The sequence below is a fragment of the Saccopteryx bilineata genome, chromosome 9, assembly GCF_036850765.1.
Source record: "Saccopteryx bilineata isolate mSacBil1 chromosome 9, mSacBil1_pri_phased_curated, whole genome shotgun sequence".
In the NCBI taxonomy this organism is placed as follows: domain Eukaryota; kingdom Metazoa; phylum Chordata; class Mammalia; order Chiroptera; family Emballonuridae; genus Saccopteryx; species Saccopteryx bilineata.
In genome coordinates this window covers 49053100-49075812 of record NC_089498.1, presented here as the reverse complement: position 1 = coordinate 49075812, position 22713 = coordinate 49053100, and the positions used below count along the sequence as shown (strand labels likewise).

The window sequence follows — 22713 nt, the reverse complement described above, 5'->3', positions numbered from 1 at the left end:
CCCTATCTTGCAACACTTACTGTCATTCACATAAATACTTACTCATTTCTCCTCCTCCCACTGGAAAAGAAGCTCTTTGGAGCTTTTATTGCTTGCTTCACTGCTGTACTCAGGGTGAGTAGAACAATTTTGAGCATACAGTAGATATTTGATAAACATTTATGTAATGAAAAAAATTCAACATCTGAATAAAAAGATTACCATTACCATTTAAAAAATAAAATTGAATGTTAAATTCTCTTCTTGGAATAAAATGTCATGATTCATACTCCTGTGACAAGTAAATTTATAAGATACAAAAAAATACTTAACAAGTTATAGAAATGGAAAGGTAACTTCTGCTTTAAGTATAGTGAGGGGGCTAATTCATGAAAGAAATTTTAGGAGAGTTCAATATTTAAATAGTTTTCCTCAAACCAACAGGAAGTTCTACACCATTAAGCGTAAAATGTTTTGTTCTGGCTACTCAAATACTTTTCAAAATTCTCTCATTTTTTTCTAGAAGAAAACATTCAAGTCACAATGACAAAATGTCAGACTCTGGAAACAGGACTTCAGAAAAATGATAAATGATCCAAATGTCCAGTCAGCATGTAGTCATGTCTCATAAATCTGATACAATTGAATAAAAAACATCTTAAATAAGATACATTTGTGAAAAAAGAAAAACAAATTTCGCCTTGGCCTGGTAGCTCAGTTGGTTAGAATGTTGTCCGAAAAGGCCAAGATTATAGGTTCGATCCCTGGTCAGGGCACATGCAAGAGTCAATAATGAATGCATGAATGGGTAGAGTAACAAATCAATTTTTCTCTCTCTCTCTCTCCCATCCTTTCTCTCTCTAAAATAAATTTAAAAAATTTTTGGAAGAAAGCTTGTCCAACACAGAATGCTGGTATTCTTTTATCTCGCCCTTCCTCTCTTGATTTTAATGCCTAAAATTCCCTACTTAACATTAGCATTTGATTGTATAGTAATACTTTCTTAATTGTGTTTAGCACATTTGATTTGATTCTTCAGAGATTTATGACAGAAAGCTAAAATTCTTAGTTCTCAAATTTCTTCTTTCTTTAAAATGTCTTTGCCAGCTCAGATGGGAAAAAGTTTAATTCAATTCAGTTGGTGACTCAGTTGGTGATAATGATGCAATTCAATAAATTATAGCTCTCTGCTCTTTCATCTTACCCCATCTCTAGTTTTGACATTTCTATTTAAAGCCTTTCTGATATCAAAGAACTCTGAATGAAAAATAAAGTTCTAAGTTCTGAAGGCAGCATTAAGAAAGGGTCTTCTGTTAGAGGTGCAACCTGGTGGCCTAGTTTCAAAGATCTATTATCAACATGTGTACAAGGACAAAAAAGTCAAAATAGTGACATCATTGATGTATTTGCATCAAGTGTGGTGAGATCACACACATTAGTGCCAGGTCTGGGCACAAAAAGATACACTGCCCCAATTACTAGAGCCTGGAGGAGATCTGGATTCCAGCCCAGCCACTCAATAGCTATGTGACCTAAGACAAGCTAATTTAATTTCTCTGCTTCTCACTCTCCTCTTCTATAAAATGGGAATGAAGTACTTCTGATAAGATGGTTGTGAAGAATAAAAGGTAGAATGTAGGTAACATGCTCAATGAAATAAGTATTCCCAAAATGCTGTTCGATGTTGGTTATCAATATTATCTGGTTATCCCTCTTACTTCTTTTATCCTCGCACAGTGATTAGCTCCCCAGAGGGACAATTAAGTAGGAACTGCCTCCGTTTGGCCAGGACCTAGAGTGAGTGCATAAGTCATAGCACTGCCAGATCACTCTAAACTCCTAGATGAGTGGGAGTTCCCTCCGTTTCCACAGACTCCTGGGTTTCTGGAGGGCAGTAGAGAGGCAACATCAGTTTGGGTTGCCTCTCCGTCACTTAGAGAAAGAATGAAAGATTTAGCAGAACCAGTTCTCAGCTCATAAGCTTGCTGGCAGCCCAGCAGAGCACATCATAGGTGAAGAAGTTTAGTAACTGAATGATAAGGTGACCAATCATCCTCCTTTAGGGAGGACAGTCCTTCTTTTGTAAGTTCCGTCCTCCCTCTAAAAGTGTCCTCCTACATGTCCTCCTTTTTGATATTGGAAGACTAATCTGTAAATGTCCATATTCGATCGATGTAGAGTTGATCTATTCCATGTGATGTGATGTATTTGTATCTAAATGAGTACTTTTTTCCTTATAATTACTATTAAAAATTAATAGGCATGTAAGCATAAAAACAATATAAAATATTACAAATGTTTTTATTATGCATTTATCATATTATAGTATATTATTGTTGCAATGAATAAAATGTTTCTTTTATTTACGATATTGTTTTCTTCTATTTATTTTTGTCCTTTTTTTTTTTTTTTTACAGAGACAGAGAGAGTCAGAGAGAGGGATAGATAGGGACAGACAGACAGAAACAGAGAGAGATGAGAAGCATCAATCATCAGTTTTTCATTGTGACACCTTAGTTGTTCATTGATTGCTTTCTCATATGTGCCTTGACCGCGGGCCTTCAGCAGACCGAGTAACCCCTTGCTCGAGCCAGCGTCCTTGGGACCAAGCTGGTGAGCTTTTTGCTCAAGCCAGATGAGCCCGCACTCAAGCTGGCGACCTCAGGATCTCGAACCTGGGTCCTTCCACATCCCAGTCCTACGCTCTATCCACTGCGCCACTGCTTGGTCAGGCTGTCCTCCTTTTCATTGTAAAAAAGTTGGTCACCTTATGAATTATCTCCTCTCCGACAGCGATGGTCTACTGGAAAAAGCACTGAAGTGTGTTACCTGATGAACAGAGAACTTTTGTTTCCTGAGCTTTTAATCAAAACCTTTTCAGCAAATTGTCAAGGAAAAATGAGAATTTAAACTTCTTTTACTAAAAAGAATTGTTTTTCATTTTTCCATCAATGATGATGGGAGATTCTAGGAGTTATATAAAGGAGGCTGAACATGTTTATTATGAGCAATACAGAGGTGAGCAAAAATAGGCTTACAATTGTTCATGTGGTAAATAATACAATAATGAATGCATAATAATACAAGAATAAACTCTGTTTTGTGTACTCACAGCTGTAAACCTACTTTTGCCCACCCCATATGTTAACATTATATTCTATAGTACACAGTAAATCCTAAGATTATCCATCTTTATAGTATAGCTTACTAAAGTTTTAAGTGTCTAAGGATAGCGCATATGTTAAGATTAAAAGCTTTTTAACAATGTTCCCCCAAGTCCTACAACTTTTTTCTTCCTCTAAATCCAATTATGTAAAGCCATTTGCCATCTCAATGTATCCACCTGGGTTAAAAGGTAGATTCAGTATTTCTGATGAATTAGGACCTCTGTCATTTGTTCAAAAGATGTTCACATTCAAGGCTCAACCATATTCTGCCCCAAATCCACATTTCCAATCTTATTTCTCCAAATTCCCAACCACAAAGCCTTTATTCCCAGTCAATTTTCAGTTCCCAAAATATAAAACAAGCATTTGTTTCCAACTTTTTGCTAAAGACCCTTTTTCTTCTTCAAAGCATTCCTTCCTTTTCTTCTGCCTGTACTTCGAGACATATTTCAGATTGTGTCGTCCATTCATTCAGTATGTAAATGTGAACATCTTTTGAACAAATGACAGAGGTCCTAATTCATCAGAAATACTGAATCTAAAAAAAAAAAAAAAAAAGAAATACTGAATCTACCTTTTAACCCAGGTGGATACATTGAGATGGCAAATTCAGTAACGAGAGACTGGGGGCCTACCAGTCTACATGAGGCATTCAGAAGGAAAACTTGCGAAAACAGGTAAGTCAGAGCCAGTTCTGTCTTTGTCTATTTTATATTCTACCAGGAAAGACACACATTACACAATGGATTAAACCATTAATCAATTACAATTGTGATATATATTAATAATTTGAAGGATAGGAAACTAGTATAACACAGGAGAAATGGCCTAGCCTTGGGGGTCAAGAAGACATTCTTGAGGAAGTAGTATTCAATCGAGTTTGATGGATGAGCAGGGGGCTAAAGTAGGGCAGAGGAGGGTCAAGAAATTAACTTTCTTGTTGAGGGCATGGTAATTATTAAATTGGGATATATTAATAAAGGCATATTAAGGAAATTCTTTCCTTCAAAAATCTTTACCTATTATCCTGGCTTTCTGTAAAGCTGCGGACAAAAAGTGATAATGACCTTGCATTTGAAGTTCAAGAAGCCACCAAGAGGAGGACCTAGCTAACTCCCCTCAGAGTTCTGAGAAATGTCCCTTAAGAGTTGGCCCTGCTACTCTGAGTCCCGCTACTGCAGGGGTCGGGAACCTTTCTGGCTGAGAGAGCCATGAACGCCACATATTTTAAAATGTAATTCCTTGAGAGCCATACAATGACCCGTGTATGTTACGCATTATCCAATAAAAATTTGGTGTTGTCCCAGAGGACAGCTGCGATTGGCTCCAGCCACCCGCAACCATGAACATGAGCGGTAGGAAATGAATGGATTGTAATACTTGAGAATGTTTTATATTTTTAACGTTATTATTATTTTTTTATTAAAGATTTGTCTGCGAGCCAGATGCAGCCATCAAAAGAGCCACACCTGGCTCGTGAGCCATAGGTTCCCAAACCCTGTGCTACTGGGTCAAGATAGGAAGAAGACTCAAAAAAATGTAAAATCTCAGCCTTATCGAGAATGCCACATTCCTGGAGCGAAGGGTTTTTTTCTAAATCCTAGGAAACCCTCAGAGAATAATACAGAAGCGAACCTTGGGGAAGGAGTTCCAAGGAGTAGTGATGACTGGAACTTTGTTTTCTAACTATGTATTTGATAAACTGCAGAACCTACAGAGGCTAGGGCAAAGCTCTGCTGGTAGGCTGCATAGGAGAGACATCACTGCCTCTAGGCTAGATGAGGGGGTTGTTAAGAGCCCCAGAGAGGTACAGTGTGAAGCTGAAATCTGCCCTCTGGGCCAAAAAAATACACCACACACTGTCTATTTGTAGACCTATCACCAGGTATCAGATTACAGAAATGAACTACAGGGAAGCCAAGGCAACCAACAAGCAGCCAATAGTAGGAGCAATCAATGTCTCTATTAGATTAGATTTTGAAGGGAAGAGTGAGTGGATATTCAAAAAGAAACTAAGGAGTGTGTTTATAAAAAGAGATTCAATAATCCACTCTACTCACAGCTCCTGGTACTATAGACAGACCTACCTGGTATTAGGTAGAGAGAATGAGCTCTAAATTGAGACTGAAATGTAAAAATAAATATGATTGAGTCTTAAAAAACAAAATGAGACTATTCTAATAGCCAAAAGTGATTAGAAAATTGTCGTAAATGACCAAAATGTCATTAAGGTACTCACTCTCTAGAAAGAAATGGAGTTCAACATAGAAAAATTTGAGGGCAGTTTCAGGAAAAAATAAAGCTTTCTCATGTTTACACCCCATATTGTTCTCTTAAAAATGAGTTACAACCACAAAGTGACTGGAAAGAAAATAGTGATGGTATCGGCACAAGAATAAATAAATAAAATGGTACAGTTATATAGAAACAGATGCAAGTATATATGGAACTTAACATATGAAAAATGAGAAATTTCTATTTGGTGAGAAAAAGAATCTCTTATTAGATAAATGGTGCTGATAAAATTGGTATCACTATGGGGCGAAAAAACCCACAAAGCTAGATCCCTGTCTCATACCTTATAAAACACATGTTATAGATAGAGTAAAAATTTAAATGTATTATAAGAATTAAAATTATTAAAATGAAATTTAGAATATTTATATGACTTTAGAGTGAGGGAAATAAATAGTCCTTGGTAACTCAGGAAATCCAACATCTATAAAAGTAAATATAGACCTTCTTAACTAAATAAAAAATTTTAAGAAGTTATGGCAAATGACATATGAAAGCAAAAGACAAATAAATAATAGTCTGGGAAATCACTGGAATACCATATGAAAGCCATTAATATCTCTTATATATGAAATGCTCCTAAACAACAAATTGCCTATTAGAAAAGTAATCATGGGAGATGATCATGATATTTCCAAAGAGGAAATTTAAGTAACCAATAAATTTATAAAAAGAAGCTCAATCTCACTTTCAGTCCAGGGAAATGCAAATTAAAGCAAGAACAATGTACCTGTTTTCATGTATCATTTTGGCAAAAATCTTATAAGATTATTAAAAAATTAAAACCATCTAGCCCTGGCTCAGTGGCAGAGCAATGGCCTGGCATGTGGATGTCTGGGGTTTGATTTCCGGTCAGAGCAGACAGAAGTGCCCATCTGCTTCTCCACCCTTCCCCCTCTCCTTTCTCTCTATCTCTCTCTTCTCCTCCCGCAGCCAAGGCTCCATTGGAGCAAAGTTGGCCCCGGGCACTGAGGATGGCTCCATGGCCTCCACCTCAGGTGCTAGAAAGGCTCTGGTTGCAATGGAGCAACACCCCAGATGGACAGAGCATCGCTCCCTAGTGGGCATGACAAGTGGATCCCAGTCGGGCACATGTGGGAGTCTGTCTTTCTGCCTCCCTGTTTCTCACTTCAGAAAAAATAAAAATTAAAAAAAAATTAAAAACATCCAGTGCTACTGAATATACAGTATCAAAATACAAGTATTCTCAAACATTAAGAATAAAAATCATTACAAAAAATTTGGCAAGTAATATGGCAATATCTATTAAAACATACAGATATTTTGACCTAAAAATTTCAATCTGGCACTTTATGACCCAATATAGCAATAAATAGAAATAGGAAAAAACAAAAAAGTACATAACAGTCCATCAGTAAACAATAAGAAATGAAAAACTAAATTCTATTACTTCTAAATTATAGAAATTATGCAGCTGTTAAATAGAAATAAATTACATATATTTACTGAAGGAAATGTCAATTTGAAAAGCAAATTTTAAAACAATACATTTGAAGATACTCATATGCTTGGAGTGAGGTGTGGAAGTGCACTCACTAAACTGTTCACATCAATCACCTTTGAGGAGGGGAAATGAACAATGGGACAGGGACAGAATTATTAACTCAATTTTAGATTGTTTCATTTGTTATAAAGTTACTAATCAAGTTTGTCATTTAAAGTAATAAAAAATATTGTGGGCATAAAGGAGAAGGGCTACTTAATTTTTTAAGTTACTCAACAACATCTACTACAGTAGGCATTCAAAAACTGTGGAATGAGATAGGGAGGAATAGGAAGCAGATGAAATAGGTCTAATTATGTTTTAGGAAATAAAAAGATAGTCAAACTATTAATGAAGCGACAAAGAACTGTAGATCCTATAAATAAATAATATGAGAAAAGGAATAAAAAATACTTGATAAAGTTGGCAAATAAAGAAAATGGGAAAATTTGGGGGAAATGAAGTAAAATAAATAATAGACATCAATGGAAAAGTTAGAAGGAAGACAGTCGTTTTTGCAATAAATATAAAAGGGTTGAATTTCCTTATCAAAAGGAACAGACTTTTCATGTTGGATTTAAAAAGTCAGCTAGGTGGTATTCTCTGGAAACACCTAAGTAAATATAAGATAACAAAAGTGGTTTTATTTAAAATCTCCACAAATATCATAAAAGATTTCATAATGAACCTAATAAGAAATATGTAAGATCTTATGATAAAAGCTATAAAATTATACTGAAGGACATAAAAATGCCTAAATAAATGAAAAACTTTCATTTTCTTGGATGGGAAGGTGCATTGTTGTAAAGACATTAAATCTTCCTAAATTAATACTTAAATTAAATGTAATTCAAATCAATATTTCAACAGGAGTTTTTAATGAAACTTGATTCTAAAGCACACAGAGAGAAATAAAACAGATTAGTTAAGAACTTAAAACAGAAACTGTTAAGAGGGCCTTATTCTACTTTCTAATAAAATAACTTGCCCTGAGAAGCGTTTAGAAGGGAAAATCTGTCTCAGCTTTGCACAGCCAAAACAATATCTGTAAAACTGGAAACCTAAAATGTCTATCAAATTGTTTCAATACATTGAGGTAAACCCAAAGAACACAACACTATGTGGTAGAAATCATGACACACATGAACATTCATCGGCATTGGAAAGATATTCTTAAAATATAAAGCTTGAAAACAGAAAAAATATTTTTATTTGTATCTTAAAAGAGATCTAGAAATGTGTGTTTATTAGATGAGTATCTATGAGGCTAAAATTATGAGCAGATTTTTTTTTCTCTTACTTTCAAATTTTTCATCAATAAACTATATTAACTATATAATAAAATTAAGATTGAAAAAATACATAATATTAGAAGAAAAAAGATACTGAACAATTTTATATACCTAAAGGGCAGCATTAGGTGCAAATGGGTGGGTAGGATACCTGAGGCCAGAGTATGGAGCCAGAGGGTGACAGGTACCAGAGGAGGGGACAGCGCCAGGAGCTCTGTTTTGCTTGCTTGGGCACTGCTGTGAGACACGGGGAGGACGGTACATAGGCAGCTCCTGAGAAAGTGGCTATTTATAAACCACCAGGATCTTTCATAGTTCATGAAAAACCTACCATCTGTGACCCCACTGAAACTTTTAAACTGTTACTCTTTGGGTAAACAAATGTTATATTTTTAATATGTAAGCAAAGTAAGCATTTCTTTTCAGATTCTGTCAAATAAATAATATTTTATTGGATTATACATAAAGTAAAGTAGTATTTTCATAGTCTAAAATTATCTACTTTAAGGCTTATAGGTTGCTGCTCCTTCTTTGGTAGTTGTAGACTAGATTTTAAAGACAATTTTATATTCTCCTACCTTATAATTAAATATATATATGTACATGCATACATATATCTATATCTATTGCCATTGTAAACAGAAATTTAAAATTTACTGTGATGAACCCTGGCTGTTTGGCTCAGTGGTAGAGCATCGGCCCAGTACATGAAAGTCTCGGGGTGGACTTTTTGTTAGGGCACACAGGAGAAGTGACCATCTGCTTCTCCACCTCTCCCCCCTCCTCTTCCCTCTCTCTCTCTCTCTCTCTCTCTCTCTCTCTCTCTTCCCCTCCCACAACTATGGCTACAAATGGTTCAAGCAAGTTGGCTCCAGGTGCTAAGGATGGCTCCATGGCCTCACGTCAGGTGCTGAAATAGCTAGGTTGCTGAGCAACAGAGCAGCTGCCCCAGATGGACAGTGCATCGCCCAGTAGGGGTCTTGCCAGGTGGATCCCAGTTGGAGTGCATGCAGGAGTCTGTCTCTCTGCCTCCCTGATTCTCACTTAAGAGAAAATTTTTAAAAATTAAAAACAGAAATAACATATGATCCAGCAATTTCACTTCTGGGTATATATCCAAAGGATATAAAAACAAGATCTCAAAAAGATATATGCAATCCCATAGTCATTGCAGTATTATTCATAATAGCTTAAGTGTCTGTCAACATATAAATGAATAAAGGAAATGTGGTGTGTACACATACACACACACAGCATGTACACACATGCACACACACACAGGAGAAAGTTAAGTATTTTTCTCTTGCTAGCGGAGCCCTGAAAATGGGAGGGTAGGGTGTGGAACTGAAATGTTTAAAGGACAGAGGTTTGAGGAATTCTTATCTGAAGAGAGACCTGGCCCTCACCTGCATGTCCCGCCCAGGAAGGACCTTACTGCAGAACGCCTGGGGAGCATGCCTCTCAGCACAGAGGTCAGCGCACGGCTCAGTGCCAGGCACTGCTGTCCCAGGAGAGTCATCTTGAGTCCAAGCGAGGCAACAGGTGTAACTGATGTCAGAGGACCAGGGCTGGGCCCAAGCCCCGCACAGCAGAGGAGCAACAGTCCTGACGACAACCTTGTGGACTTAGGCCCTATGCTTCTCCAGTTTCCAGGCACTATAAAAGCCTGGGATTCCGCTGTGATTCTAAAGGGAAGAACAGCTCTAATGACTGAGGGTGGGTTCACCAACAGGGAGGTGGAGAGCTGCTCAGAGCACATATTTTGCCAATTTAGAGAAGTAAAGGAACAGACACATTCCTTACTCTTTAGTGTTGTGACTAACTCAAGGCGACCTCACAGTATTCCGCATACAAATACATCATTGTTTTTTTCACAGGGCAAAGTAATGTTTCCTACTATGTTTCCAATATTCTTACTATTGATATCCAGGGCTTTTCTGGCTGCCCTGTTTGACTGATAACTGTGAATGGTCTTACAGAGACCGCCACTACCATTTCCTTATATTCGTAACCAGGAGCTCAGATCGCATTCTTACAAGTATGCTTTCACACCAGTTTCCCCTAACACATCACTTTAACACTTGTCAGAAATGAAGCTCATCTGTGATTTTTTTTTGCTCACACAAATGCTTCATGAGAATCCCTGGCAAACGGGCATTGCATCTTCTCAATTTACTTGAGTGAGCGTTTAGAAAAATGTCAGGGACTTCGGGACAGTTAGGAAATATATCATGTTGCTATCTCAGAGATGTGGCTGATCCTACGAACAGTGTGAAAGGAGGTGACATAGATGGCGGCAGTTGTAACGATAAAGTGTTTATTCTCTCCACTACAGTACATGTTTGGGGACGTGGGCTGAAAGGGGTGGAGGGGAGTGAGATTGTACCTCCCACTAAGTAAAGTGGCTTTCATAAAAATGTCTCTGTTGACTTGTAAAAAAAAAGCTCAGATAACTTCTCTTTAAAAAAAATGATCAATTTGTTAATTAAAAGTTAATTAATGTAGAGTTTTCAAAGCAGTGCCATGTTTTTTCATAACAATAAATATGACTGTAATGTAGTCTATTTGTAAAATCCTGAAAATAAAAGTCACTTTGTTTAATCCCAACACCAAGCATATTACCCTTCAAAGAGATATTCCAGACTTTCTCCTTAATAGTAAAGAAGTCACAAACATTTAAAAAGTTACTGAAAGTATTAATAATAGCTATGCACTTTCTGTATGCCTGGCACACTTATAAGTTCTCTACTCAGATGATCTCATTTAATCTTTACTAAAACTCTATGTGGTAGTGTTATTTATCCTCATTTTATAAATGTGGACACTAGCTCTCAGAGAGGTTAAGTAATTTGTTCCAAGTCACCCAGACTCAAGTGGCAGAGATGGGTTACAAATCCTGGCTCTCTCCATCTGTACTCTTAATTACCCAATACTAGCAATAAGTGATATAAAAATCAAGTGCTAGAGAAGTCTCTGAAATACTTTCCCTAAAGGAAAGGACTGTCAGACAAGCCTCTGAAGAACCCAGGCCCAATGCTGAACCCTGAAGGAGGGAGAATACAGAGCATGTGTCAAATTATTCCAGGGTGGGGGGGCTTTGGGAGCAAATGCACAGACAGAGAATATATTGTTCATCCAAAGAACCTGCAGTAGACAAGGATTTCTGACGGAGGCAACTCTATGACTCTGCATACCTCTGTCAACTTTCCTCTTGGAGACTCTTCTGATGTGTGGCCACATGTGGAGCACTGACCTGACTACAGCTTTCATTCGTCTTCTCCCTGACAGCCTTGGGTCCAAATTAGTAGAGTGTGTGTGGGAGTTGGGGGTGGGGTCACGTTTTCCCCTGAAGCCATACTGACACGTTTCTGCTGAGATGAGTAAGGTTCGCACCTCTATAGATTCATCTGGTAGAAGCAAGAGTGCATGTTGAGTATACAACGGACAGGAGGCGTGGCACTCCCCGAGGAATCCCAGCACCAGACCTAGTTTTGCTCTCTTTCTTTAGTAGAAAAAAAAATAGCATTCTTGTTTTAAGGATATGAAATAGCATACCAATCTGTTAAGAAAACATATTAGTTAGGAGACCTTTAAAAGTGCATTCCTTCAAGTGTGTGGGGGCAGCCTGAGGACACACGTGTGAGGCAGCCTGGTGCAGGGGAAAGAAACCTTCCAGGCTCTTCACTCCCCACAATAACTGACCATACTCCGCCTATCTTATGTTACAATGTTCATGCCTCATCCTTTCCGCTGCTCTATTACTTTCCTGGGAGGAAAATGAAGAACTGTGGCAGGAAAGTCAGGTATGTAGATTTCAGACTCAGATCTTCCCTTACAGCCTGATGAAGAGCTCTATTTAAATGTGTGGGAAACATAAAATCAAGGCAATAATGATATTTTGAAAGATAGGTTCCTTTTTTCTTGACCGTATTCTCCTGTCTGTCCCCTACTAAATTGCGTGATCATGTACAGGGCAGATTGTGTCTTAAATTCCTCATGTCTAAAGTGAGAGTGGAAAAAGCAGTAAAAAAATTCCAGTTCTAAAGGTCTATTATCCATCCACAGTTCACCCTTTCACCCTAGTACCAGGAACCAGGTACCAAACCAGAAGAGCAGACTCTAAGATTATCTGACCTTAAGGAGCATATCATCAAGTTGGTAAATAAAACAGTTGCTCATTCATTCAGTAGGTATTGATTGAACAATACTAGAGGTGTGCAGATCTGCATGTGACATGGTACTTGATTCTGGGTGGGGACAGAGTGGCCTATAGGAACGCTTTCCTCTTGGATTTTATGGCTTAGTGGGGAGCACAGTTACTAAAAAAATAAGGATCACAATAAAATCTGATGAGTATTATTATAGGGGAGAATGTCTCAAACAGGTCTAACTGGGAAGAGAAAATCCCCATGGGATACATGTTAAAGACAGATCCCTGGGCCTTACCCAAACCCTAGAAATCAAAACCTTCTCAAAAGTACATCATATATTTTTTTAACTAATGATTTTCATTAGGCAAGTATGGAAAACATAGTAATCAAGAATTAGTAGGACAAATACCCAGAAGCGAGGTTGCTGAATCAGATGGTAGTTCTAGTTCCCATGTTTTGAAGAACACCACACTGTTTTTCATAGTGGCTGCACCAATTTGCAATCTTACCAACAATGGACAAGTGCTCCCCTTTATCCACTTCCTTGACCATACTTATTTGTTCATTTATTGATGATAGCCATTCTGACAGATGTGAGTTAATATCTCATTGTGGTTTCAATTTGCATTTCTCTGATGACTAGTATCATTGCCCATCTTTTCATATGTCTACTGGCCACCTGTAGACACCTCTTTGGAGAAATGCTTATTCAGGTCCTCTTCCCATTAATCAAATTGTTTGTTTGGGGGTGTTAAATTGCATGAGTTCTTTATATATTTTGTATATTAACCTCTTATTGGATGTATCAATGAAGAATATCTTCTTTCATCCAGTGGGTTGTCTTTTTGTTTTGTTGATGTTTTCTTTTTCCCGTGCAAAAACTTTTTAGTTTAATACAGTCCCATTTGTTCATTTTTTGTTTGTTTCATTTGCTCAAGGAGATGTACCCGACAATATATATATAATATATATATATATATTACTAAGAGTGATGCCAAAGAGTTTACTGTCCATATTTTCTTCTAGAAGTTTTATGGCTTGGGATCTTACATGTAAGTCTTTAATCCATTTTGAGTTCAGTCTTTTTTGTAAGGCTTTTAAAAAATTTAATTTAGAAATTGAATTTAATGGGGTGATGATCAATAAGAGTACATAGGTTTCAGGTACATTTCTGTAGCATTTGAACTGTTGGTTGTATTGTGTGCCCATCACTCAGTCAAATCATTTTCCATCACCGTGTATTTGTCCCTTTTTATTCCTCTTCCCCTTCACCCCCCTCAACCTGGTAAACATTCCACTTTTACCTGTGTCCATGAGTCTCAATTCTATATCCTACCTATGTAGGGTATATATTTATCCCTCTTCACTTCCCCCCATTGGTAACTACTTCACTTGAGTTTATTCTTTTATGTGGTATAAGAAAAGATACATGCATCCTATGTTCACTGCAGCATCATTTTCAATAATCAACATAGGGAAGCAACCTCAGTGTCCATCAATAGATGAGTGGATAAAGAAAATGGGTACATATACAGGGTGAGATATAATTCAGCCATAAAAAAAGAATGAAGTCTTACCATTTGAGACAACATGGATAGGCCTAGATGGAATTATGCTAAGTAAAATAAGTCAGACAAAGACAAATACCATATGATTTTCCTCATATGTGAAATCTTAAAAAACCACAATAAATGAACAAACAAAACAGAAACAAACTCATAGCTACAGAGAACAAACTGATGGTTGCCAGATAGAAGAGAGGTTAGGGGGATGGGGGAAAAAAGTGAAGAGATTAAGAAGCAAAATTGGTAGTTACAAAATAGTCACAGGGATGTAAAGTAGAGAATATGGATATAGTCAACAATATTGTAATAATTATGTGTGATGTCAGATGGGTACTACACTTACTGGAGGTATCACTTCGTAAATTATATAAATGTCTAACCACCCTGTTTTATACATGAAACTAATATAATATTGAATGGAAACTGTAATTGAATTTTAAAAAAAAAGAATGAATAGGACATTATGGAAACTCAGATCTCCATGAAACAATCAGTAACAGATAATCTGAGATTAAGTATATATTGGAGAGCCATGTATCAGAGTGGGCTATGGAGACACACTACTAAGGGTTCCACCTCAGCATCACCACCAAAAATGGAAAAAATAATAATAATGCCTTAGGATTGTTGTGACGATTAAGTGAGATAACTTAAGTAAGGTTAAACTATAAAAGAGCACAGTTATAGAACCAGAAGGTAAATCATGAATCATAAGAGATTCACTATATGGTCCATAAAGCTTCACTGTTCTCCCAACTTGGACAATGTAATAAAGATAATGAGTAATTGCCAGATAAATAAATAAGCAAACAAATAAATAAAAATGAAAGTAGTTCTGTTTCTTCTATAGAAGCCTAATAGGGAAAAGGGAGAGTTAGGATGAAATCCAGACCACACTATAATCAAAAGGGAAGTCTTTCACGCAAGAGATAGTACGTATGTTGATCCTAAAGCTAGAAAAAGAGAGAGGAGATAAAATGAGAGGTACAATGAAAGTCAAAGATACAAGGTTGCTCAGTTTGTATGAATATAAAACCTGGAGTACAGCCCTAGTTCTGCCACTAATTAGCTATGCACTTTGGGGTAAACTAGTTAATTAGAATGTGCCTAAATTATTCCCCTATGATATTATGGGGTTTTCAAAATTACATTATAGTTATAATTTTATATATATTCTATATTTCAATCATTTTCATAGCCCTATTTAAAAATTCAGATGGGAACTGCAATACATACAGGAATCCACTAGATGGTAATATAGAGCTTTGTAAATGGATGTCTCTTCAGAGAAACTGAAAATGTGTAATAAACAAAAGTATATCTCAGGTTCTCCAGAAACACAGAGAGACGAGACTAATTTATTATTCCTCATACTGAGGTCATTATTGAAATTTATAAAGAGAAAGCAGATGTTTTAACCCCTTTATTTTATATCTAAATAAAAGTATTATTTGGAAGGCCCTTAAACACCTCTTAGGTGTTATGTTTTATACGTCACTAATACAAATACTGATAAATACTTTAAAAATGCAATGTTGAAGGGCCTCTCTTCAGATACAAAACTGTAGCTTTTAAAAATTGGAATATGTAATTTATAGCACAACTGAAGACACTGACCAACGATTGTGTTTTAGTAAAATGTTACAGTATGTTATTTAAGTCTTGAAATCAATCCAACCATTACAGACTCCATGCCAATAAATTATCCTACTTTAAAGTGACTTTGGCAACAGAAAAGAAGTAAATTCATGACAGAGACCTTTAAAATTAGTTTTTTTTATTTGCTTATAATTATATAATAAATATTTCAATCCTTTCTACATTATTACCTCACAATGTACTAGAAAAGAAACTATATTGTTACTGTGGTAGAGCTGATATTTAAGAAAAGGTAACTTACTTTCAAGATGTACTAAGCAGTAATTTTATTCCTCAGATAACAATTTCTATTACACTTCTAAATCTATGATCTATAAACCATATTTATTACCAGCTTTCTTTCTAACAGCGGCATAAAAGGCCATTTCTCAATCAAAGCCAATGTCAACATTAGTCATGCAACAAAGTCAAAAGCTCCAGACATGTCAATATCCATAGCCATTCCCACATCACCCAAAGCCTTGCCCACCATCTCCGGGCTCTGCTTTATTATTCATGGCTTCAAGGCAAGATGCGGTATCCTAGAAGTCAATGACTTTAATGTGCCAGGCTCAGTCAGACAAAACGAAAGACAGGAGAATACTCAGTGAAACCTGGCATAGGTAGAGACAAAGCAAAACCATAGAAAAGCTTTCCTTAAGAATCCAGGTACTGACCTGTGGTGGCGCAGTGGATAGTGTCGACCTGGAAATGCTGAGGTCGCCGGTTCAAAACCCTGGGCTTGCCTGGTCAAGGCACATATGGGAGTTGATGCTTACTGCTCCTCCCCCCTTCTCTCTCTATCTCTCTCCCTCTTTCTCTCCTTTCTAAAATGAATAAATAAAATTTAAAAAAAAAAAGAAATGTTTTGCCTGACCTGTGGTGGCACAGTGGATAAAGCGTTGACCTGAAAATGCTGAGGTTGCCGGTTCAAAACCCTGGGCTTGCCTGGTCAAGGCACATATGGGAGTTGATGCTTCCAGCTCCTTCCCCTTTCTCTCTCTCTCTGTCTCTCTCTCCTCTCTCTCCCTCTCTGTCTCTCTCTCTCCCTCTCTCTGTCCTCTCTAAAAATGAATAAATAAAATAAAAAATAAAAAGGATACAGAAGAACCCAGGTAATAAGGAAATCTATAGAGACAGTCGATGGCAGTTTGTTTAGGATCAGGGGCAGAGATGGAGATGGAGGGATGAAGGTGATAGCTTCAGGATATGGGGTTTCTTTTTGGGGTGATTAAAATGGTCCAAAATTGAGTGTGAGGACGGTCGCATATATTGGTGAATATGATATATTAAATATCATTGAAATGTACATTTTAAATAAATGAATTGTATCATAACTGAATTATATCTTAAGGCAGTTTTCAAAAAAAGACAGGGGAGCCAGGTAACAGGTGAGCCAGGAAATCCCGAGCAGGGGGGAACATGAGACTCTCCCTCAGGTAACAGGTGAGCCAGGAAATCCCGAGCAGGGGGGAACGTGAGACTCTTCCTCAAGACCAGTCTGAGATGAGATTTGCCAGGGGTTCACATAGTCGCTGCTTGTGTCATAAAAATCTTTCTCCAAGACGGCCACAAAGAAATTGCTCTTATAGTAGGCCAAACTACTGCATATCCACCAAAATTATTTACTTCTTTTTTTATTATTATTTGGTGAGAGAAAGGGAGTTAGTGAGGCAGACTCCCCCATGTGCCCTGACGGGGATCCACTTGGCGACCCCATCTAGGACTGATGCTTAAGTAATGAGCTAGTTTTAGTTCCTGAGGCTGTGGCGTTCATTCTGAAGGAGCTATCCTCCGTGACTGGGGCCACACAGGAATCAACTGAGTCACTGGCTGCTCAGAAGGAGAGAAGGAGTGGGAAGAAGCACATGGTCGCTTCTGTGTTCCCTGACTGGGAATCGAACCTGGGATGTCCATATGCTGGACTGAAGCTCTATCCATTGAGCCACCCACCAGGGCCAATTATTTACTTCTTAAAGGCAAGAGCAATAAGAAATTTGTTCAACTTTTAACTGACTAAGGAAAACCATTCTATGGATTTCGGTTTAACCAAGACTAATTACCCTGAACCAGACCATTGTATCAGTTTGTAACAAACACGCAAATCAATAGCATCCACACTATACCCTTTGCTAAGAGAGTCAAACTGAATTCATGTTCTTTCAAAGAAACGCCATTCCCTGAAGTAAACAGCACAGGCTGTGACTCACAGTTGGCGATGTCGCCTTGAAGCTGCAGAATCTGAGGAACCGGCATTGTGAGGACAACAATATCAAACTGCTCAGGGAAGCCTGTTTCCTTGAACACTTCCCACTTGTCATTTCTCAGGTTGATGTGGGTCACACATTGTCTGAAACAGATATCAGCACCTGTTCCAAAAGCAAAACCCTGGTCACATAAGCAGAATTTTTCATACGAATAAAGGGGGAGAGGAGTCTCCAGCTGGATCTATTCGGGTGAAGAAAATGATGCAAATTGTCCTCTCCAGCCCCTGGGGTTCACTTTCTTGACTTTCTTTCTCATTCAGTGGGAATTCCTCTTTCTGGTACTCTTGGACCTGCTGATCAATGCCTGCTCTGATGAAAAAGAACTATTACGATGAATAATAACAGTAACAATAGCTATTTTTTAATAAGTATCTGCGATATGCCAAGACTATGCAAAGCTCTTGATATACATCACACCAATTAATTTCACAGCTAAGAAGACAGATTCAGAAATACTATGCCATAATTTAAAGCTACATCCATCTGACTTTGAAGCTCATTATCTTGTAGAGCATGTTACATTTTAGTAAAGGTGTTAATTCTTCTCTCTAGTAATTATAAGAAAGAGCAGTATTTCCTATTAAAAAATTATTATTCTCTATTAAACCTTAGAAATGTCCCTGTAAGAAATGTTTACCTGAAACCTATGTACACTTATTGATCAATGTCACTCCATTAAATTTAATTTTCTAAGTAAAATTTTTTAAAAAGAGAGAGAAATCTAAGTCTTCATCAATAGGTCAATTATCTTTAAGAAGAATTAAGAGAAATACAATCTAGACTATCCTTTCATTGCATTTTCTTCTTTGCATTTATCACAAAGGTAGGTAAATAATTATCTGAATAATTATTTGATTAATATTTTCTTCCCTCTTAATCTGTAATAAATGTTTTGTTTCTATACATAGCAGATAGCACATATGGTATAGTACTTGGCACAGACTTGGTATTTAATCAATATTTGTTTAAAACAGCAATTTTCAACCTTTTTCATCTCATGGCACAATCAAGTAATTACTAAAAATTCTGTGGCATACCAAAAAATATTTACCACTGTCTCCGCAGCACATAATATTTAATAAAAATTCTAAAACATGCAGATAGCTGTAAAGATAACAAAATATTAAGAAGGTTAAAACATTTTACAAATTAAATGTGTTTCTATTATATTTATATTCTTTCTCAATTTTAAGTAGAAAATCTAAATTTACTTTTCTACTATAATTTCTCACAATTAGATTGTAGGGAGCAGCAGTTCAGAACTGATCAGATGAAACGTGAAGAGACGTGAACAATATGTAACTAAATGTGCTACTTGAAAGAGAGAGGTTAGATAGATGGATGATAGACTTATTATAAACATGGTCCAAACATGTCATGGAATAATTTATGTAAAAAATCCCATGTGTATATTTTTAAAGAATAAATATAAAGATATATGAATAGCTAAATAGAGACAGTCATGTAGATTAATAGATAGATGCATAAACATTTTTCTGGAAGTATGCACTGGAAACCGTTATTTATGATTCCTTTAGGGCAGGGGTCAGGAAACTTTTTGGCTGAGAGAGCCATGAACACCACATATTTTAAAATGTAATTTCATAAAAGCCATACAACAACCCGTGTATGTCACGCATTATCCAATAAAAATTTGGTGTTGTCCTGGAGGACAGCTGTGATTGGCTCCAGCCACCCGCAACCATGATCATGAGTGGTAGGAAATGAATGGATTGTAATACAAGAGAATGCTTTATATTTTTAACGTTATTTTTTTTTTTATTATTAAAGATTTGTCTGCAAGCCAGATGCAGCCATCAAAAGAGCTCATGAGCCATAGGTTTCTGACCCCTGCTTTAAGGGAAGAAAACTAGCTATTGAGTGGCGAATAAGAGAACATGTACTTGTTTTTTTTATAACTGTCTCTATAGGATTAATATTTAATTATGTGTATAACTTTCATTTTAAAATGCTAATATTAAAAGAAAGTAGAGAAAATCTTCTTCCCACCTGATTCTTTCAAGTAATGCTTAATGATTGAAGAAACTCCTTGAGGTGCCACAAAGTTAAAGTCTCCTTCTTTCACCACCATTCCTTCAATAGGAGAGGTCAGAGGCTTCAAAATGCCGTGAGCTAACAGCTCATCATAAAAACTGCAATAAATCAGTATATATAACATAATTATACAATATCATTAGCTCCAACATACCACATTCTCTTACAAGAATTCTTAGAGATTATAATACCAAATAACTAGAAATTATCAGATGATTATCTTAACATATGTTTTGTGTTAACAAAATTTATAATTCAGGCGAAGAACAGAAGTGTTTTGAAAATCCATAAATCTTTTGCTGACACTAACCAATGGCCTATTTTCCTGTACATTTCAAAAAACTAGTCAGTGAAGATAAACAGAAAGGTATTTAGTACACCAGTTTTAAATTGGTTAAGACTGACTTCCATCACAGCAATTGTGTCCTCTTCCTCAACACCGACATAGTAATTCATATTTATTGAGCCTTTATTATGTTCCATATGATATCTCATCTGACTTTCACAACAACACTATGAGGCATGTATTAGACGTTTCCCATTTTACTTAGGTAAACCTTTTATTGCTAATACCATCAAAAATGATATCATAATTTCACCATATTACAGGAAGCAAAGTTGAACCCTGTTAAAAACGGATGGTTTATGTTTTTACATCATACAGCCAGCAAGAAGTCTTCCAGCCCTCGCTGACTCACCTTTGGTGTATTTGGGCAGAGCGGGGCGTGCATGTGATGTACTGGGCCCCCAGGTCCACTGTGCTCTGCGGGTCACGAGGACTGCTGGTGGTGGTCATTCTTCCCCCTTGAATGAAAATGTCTGTGCATTAGAATGGACCTCTTGTTATTAATGTTGTTAACTCCCTGTTACTGCAGATGGCTTACTTTGAAGCTTTATTAGAAAACACTTGTCTTTCAAGTTGAAGGTTTTGTCAGCCAACACTGGCAGGCAGTAGTTGAGACAACTTGATCACTGATTGTGAGGTATTTTTCGGAAAGGATACATGACTGACGCCGTAGTGTGCAACACTCTGGTGTGTACAGTCACTAATCTGAATGAAAGGAATGAATGAAGTAAACTAATACATGAAATGTCAGAATCAATCAGTCAAGGAATTGCTTTCACTCTTCCAGTCAGGATTCAGGAGAAGAACAGGATTCTGCAAACTAGATCTTCCAAAAATCTCGGTCAATGCGTATTCGGGGATCCTCATAATCTGGAGAGCCGCCAAGGCACAGGCACAAGACGGAACTCCACTTAGCGACAGCGGCAGGCCGGGGCAGGCAAGCTCTGCGCAGGAGTCCGTCCAGGCCGCTCAGGCCCCGCACCCAGCGCGCGGGCGGGTCGGCCCCCCACCGCGCCCCTCTCGGGCTCTCCCCGGCGGCGGAAGTCCGGCCCACGTGACGAGGCGCGGCTGCGCAGCCTGGCCCGCGCCGGACCCGAGCCGCGGCGTGCCCGTCAGCCTTTCGCCCGTGGGGCCCGCGGCGCCTCAGAAGCCGGCGTGCACGCGGCCTTTGGGTTCCCGCGTTTCGGCCATACGACGACCCACCTGAGTCCCCAGCCTTGTCCCACACAGCGAGGTGTAAAGGACAGGTCGTCTCCCTCCTCAAGAGCGCTGCGCACAAGCTTCCCGTCAGCCCGGCACCCACGATGAGCACCCGCGCCATGCCGGTGTCTCCGTGGCGACGCTGGCCGGCTGCGCTGGACCCTGAGCAGTCCCGCCGGCCGGCCGGCAGGGGGCGGGGAAGAGGCGCCCGCAGCTGACGGGCAGGTCCGCCTGGGAGTGAGCTGCAAATTTGGGCTGCCCCTTTGGTATCTGAATGAGGAGGCTGGGGCAGATCCTCATTGCTTTTTTAATCTGTTCTGCGGTTTTCCATTATCTCCTACTTCTTCATTTCTATTAAAAGTTTGATCATTTTGCACAATCAGACCTAAAACCTCATAATCATCTTCAATAGCTTCTCTTTTTTCACCCTTCATATCTGTCCTCTGATCTTTTTTACCTCTTTTCCCTTGTAATTCAGTATCATGTGGTTGTACATAAGAAAAGCCCATCTTCCACTAGAAATGTACTAAAATGCCTGTTTTACTGCATTCTTGTCAACTGGACATTTAGCGTTTTGAAAAGTAGTCACCAACAGATTAACCGTTACTTAAATTCAAGCAGTCATTAGTTCTTAACCAAATTATTACAATAGCTTTTTAACTGGTCTCCCTACTCTTGTGTGTGTTCTGCACCAAGCTTTTAGATCAAACCACGATCCTCAAAAAGCTTCAGTAACTCTCAATTTTATACAAAATCATTGCTTGGCATAAAATGCATTCAGTGATATTTCTCCAATCTGTTTCTATCTTATTTGATAACCTTCATATATCCTGGGCTATAGCTAAATTATTTTATCTTCATCGAACATATGCTCAGATTTTCCACTTATCTGTGGAAGTGGTAAATCGTTGCTTATGCTCATGAACTTTTGACCTGTGTTTCCTGGAGTTGTGAATTTGCATTAATTCTTCACTCTCTTTTTCTTTTCCCCTATGATCAACAATATATTCTTTACAAAGTTAAGCAGAATGTTGTGACCTTTGAATACAGGTAGCCATAGTGGCTCATGATTTCTCATAATTTCAGTACTTAGGGATTCCCCATTCCCAACCTCCAGAATGGGTTATATAACTATAGAGTTATTAGTTCATGGTTGGCTACTCGTGTATCTTTCAGGGAGAGCTGGGAATGGCTAGATGACCTAGAGAAAGTAGGATTGAGAGAGATAGACTTATATTTACTCTTCCTTGTCAC

At 37.8% G+C, this 22713-nt stretch overlaps 1 protein-coding gene across 1 annotated transcript in view; it reads right to left on the bottom strand.

Moving 5' to 3' along the window:
• The window catches only part of RNLS (renalase, FAD dependent amine oxidase), a 327801-nt gene extending 306193 nt beyond the window's left edge, over positions 1–21608 (bottom strand). The window contains exons 1-4 of the mRNA XM_066243719.1: positions 21463–21608; positions 20612–20717; positions 19869–20011; positions 17802–17960 (exon numbers count right to left, since the gene is read on the bottom strand). Of these exons, the coding sequence (XP_066099816.1) occupies positions 17802–17960; positions 19869–20011; positions 20612–20717; positions 21463–21580 (526 nt within the window). The 5' untranslated portion in view covers positions 21581–21608. The remainder of the gene's footprint in view (positions 1–17801; positions 17961–19868; positions 20012–20611; positions 20718–21462) is intronic.
• Between the last annotated feature and the right edge of the window lie 1105 nt (positions 21609–22713).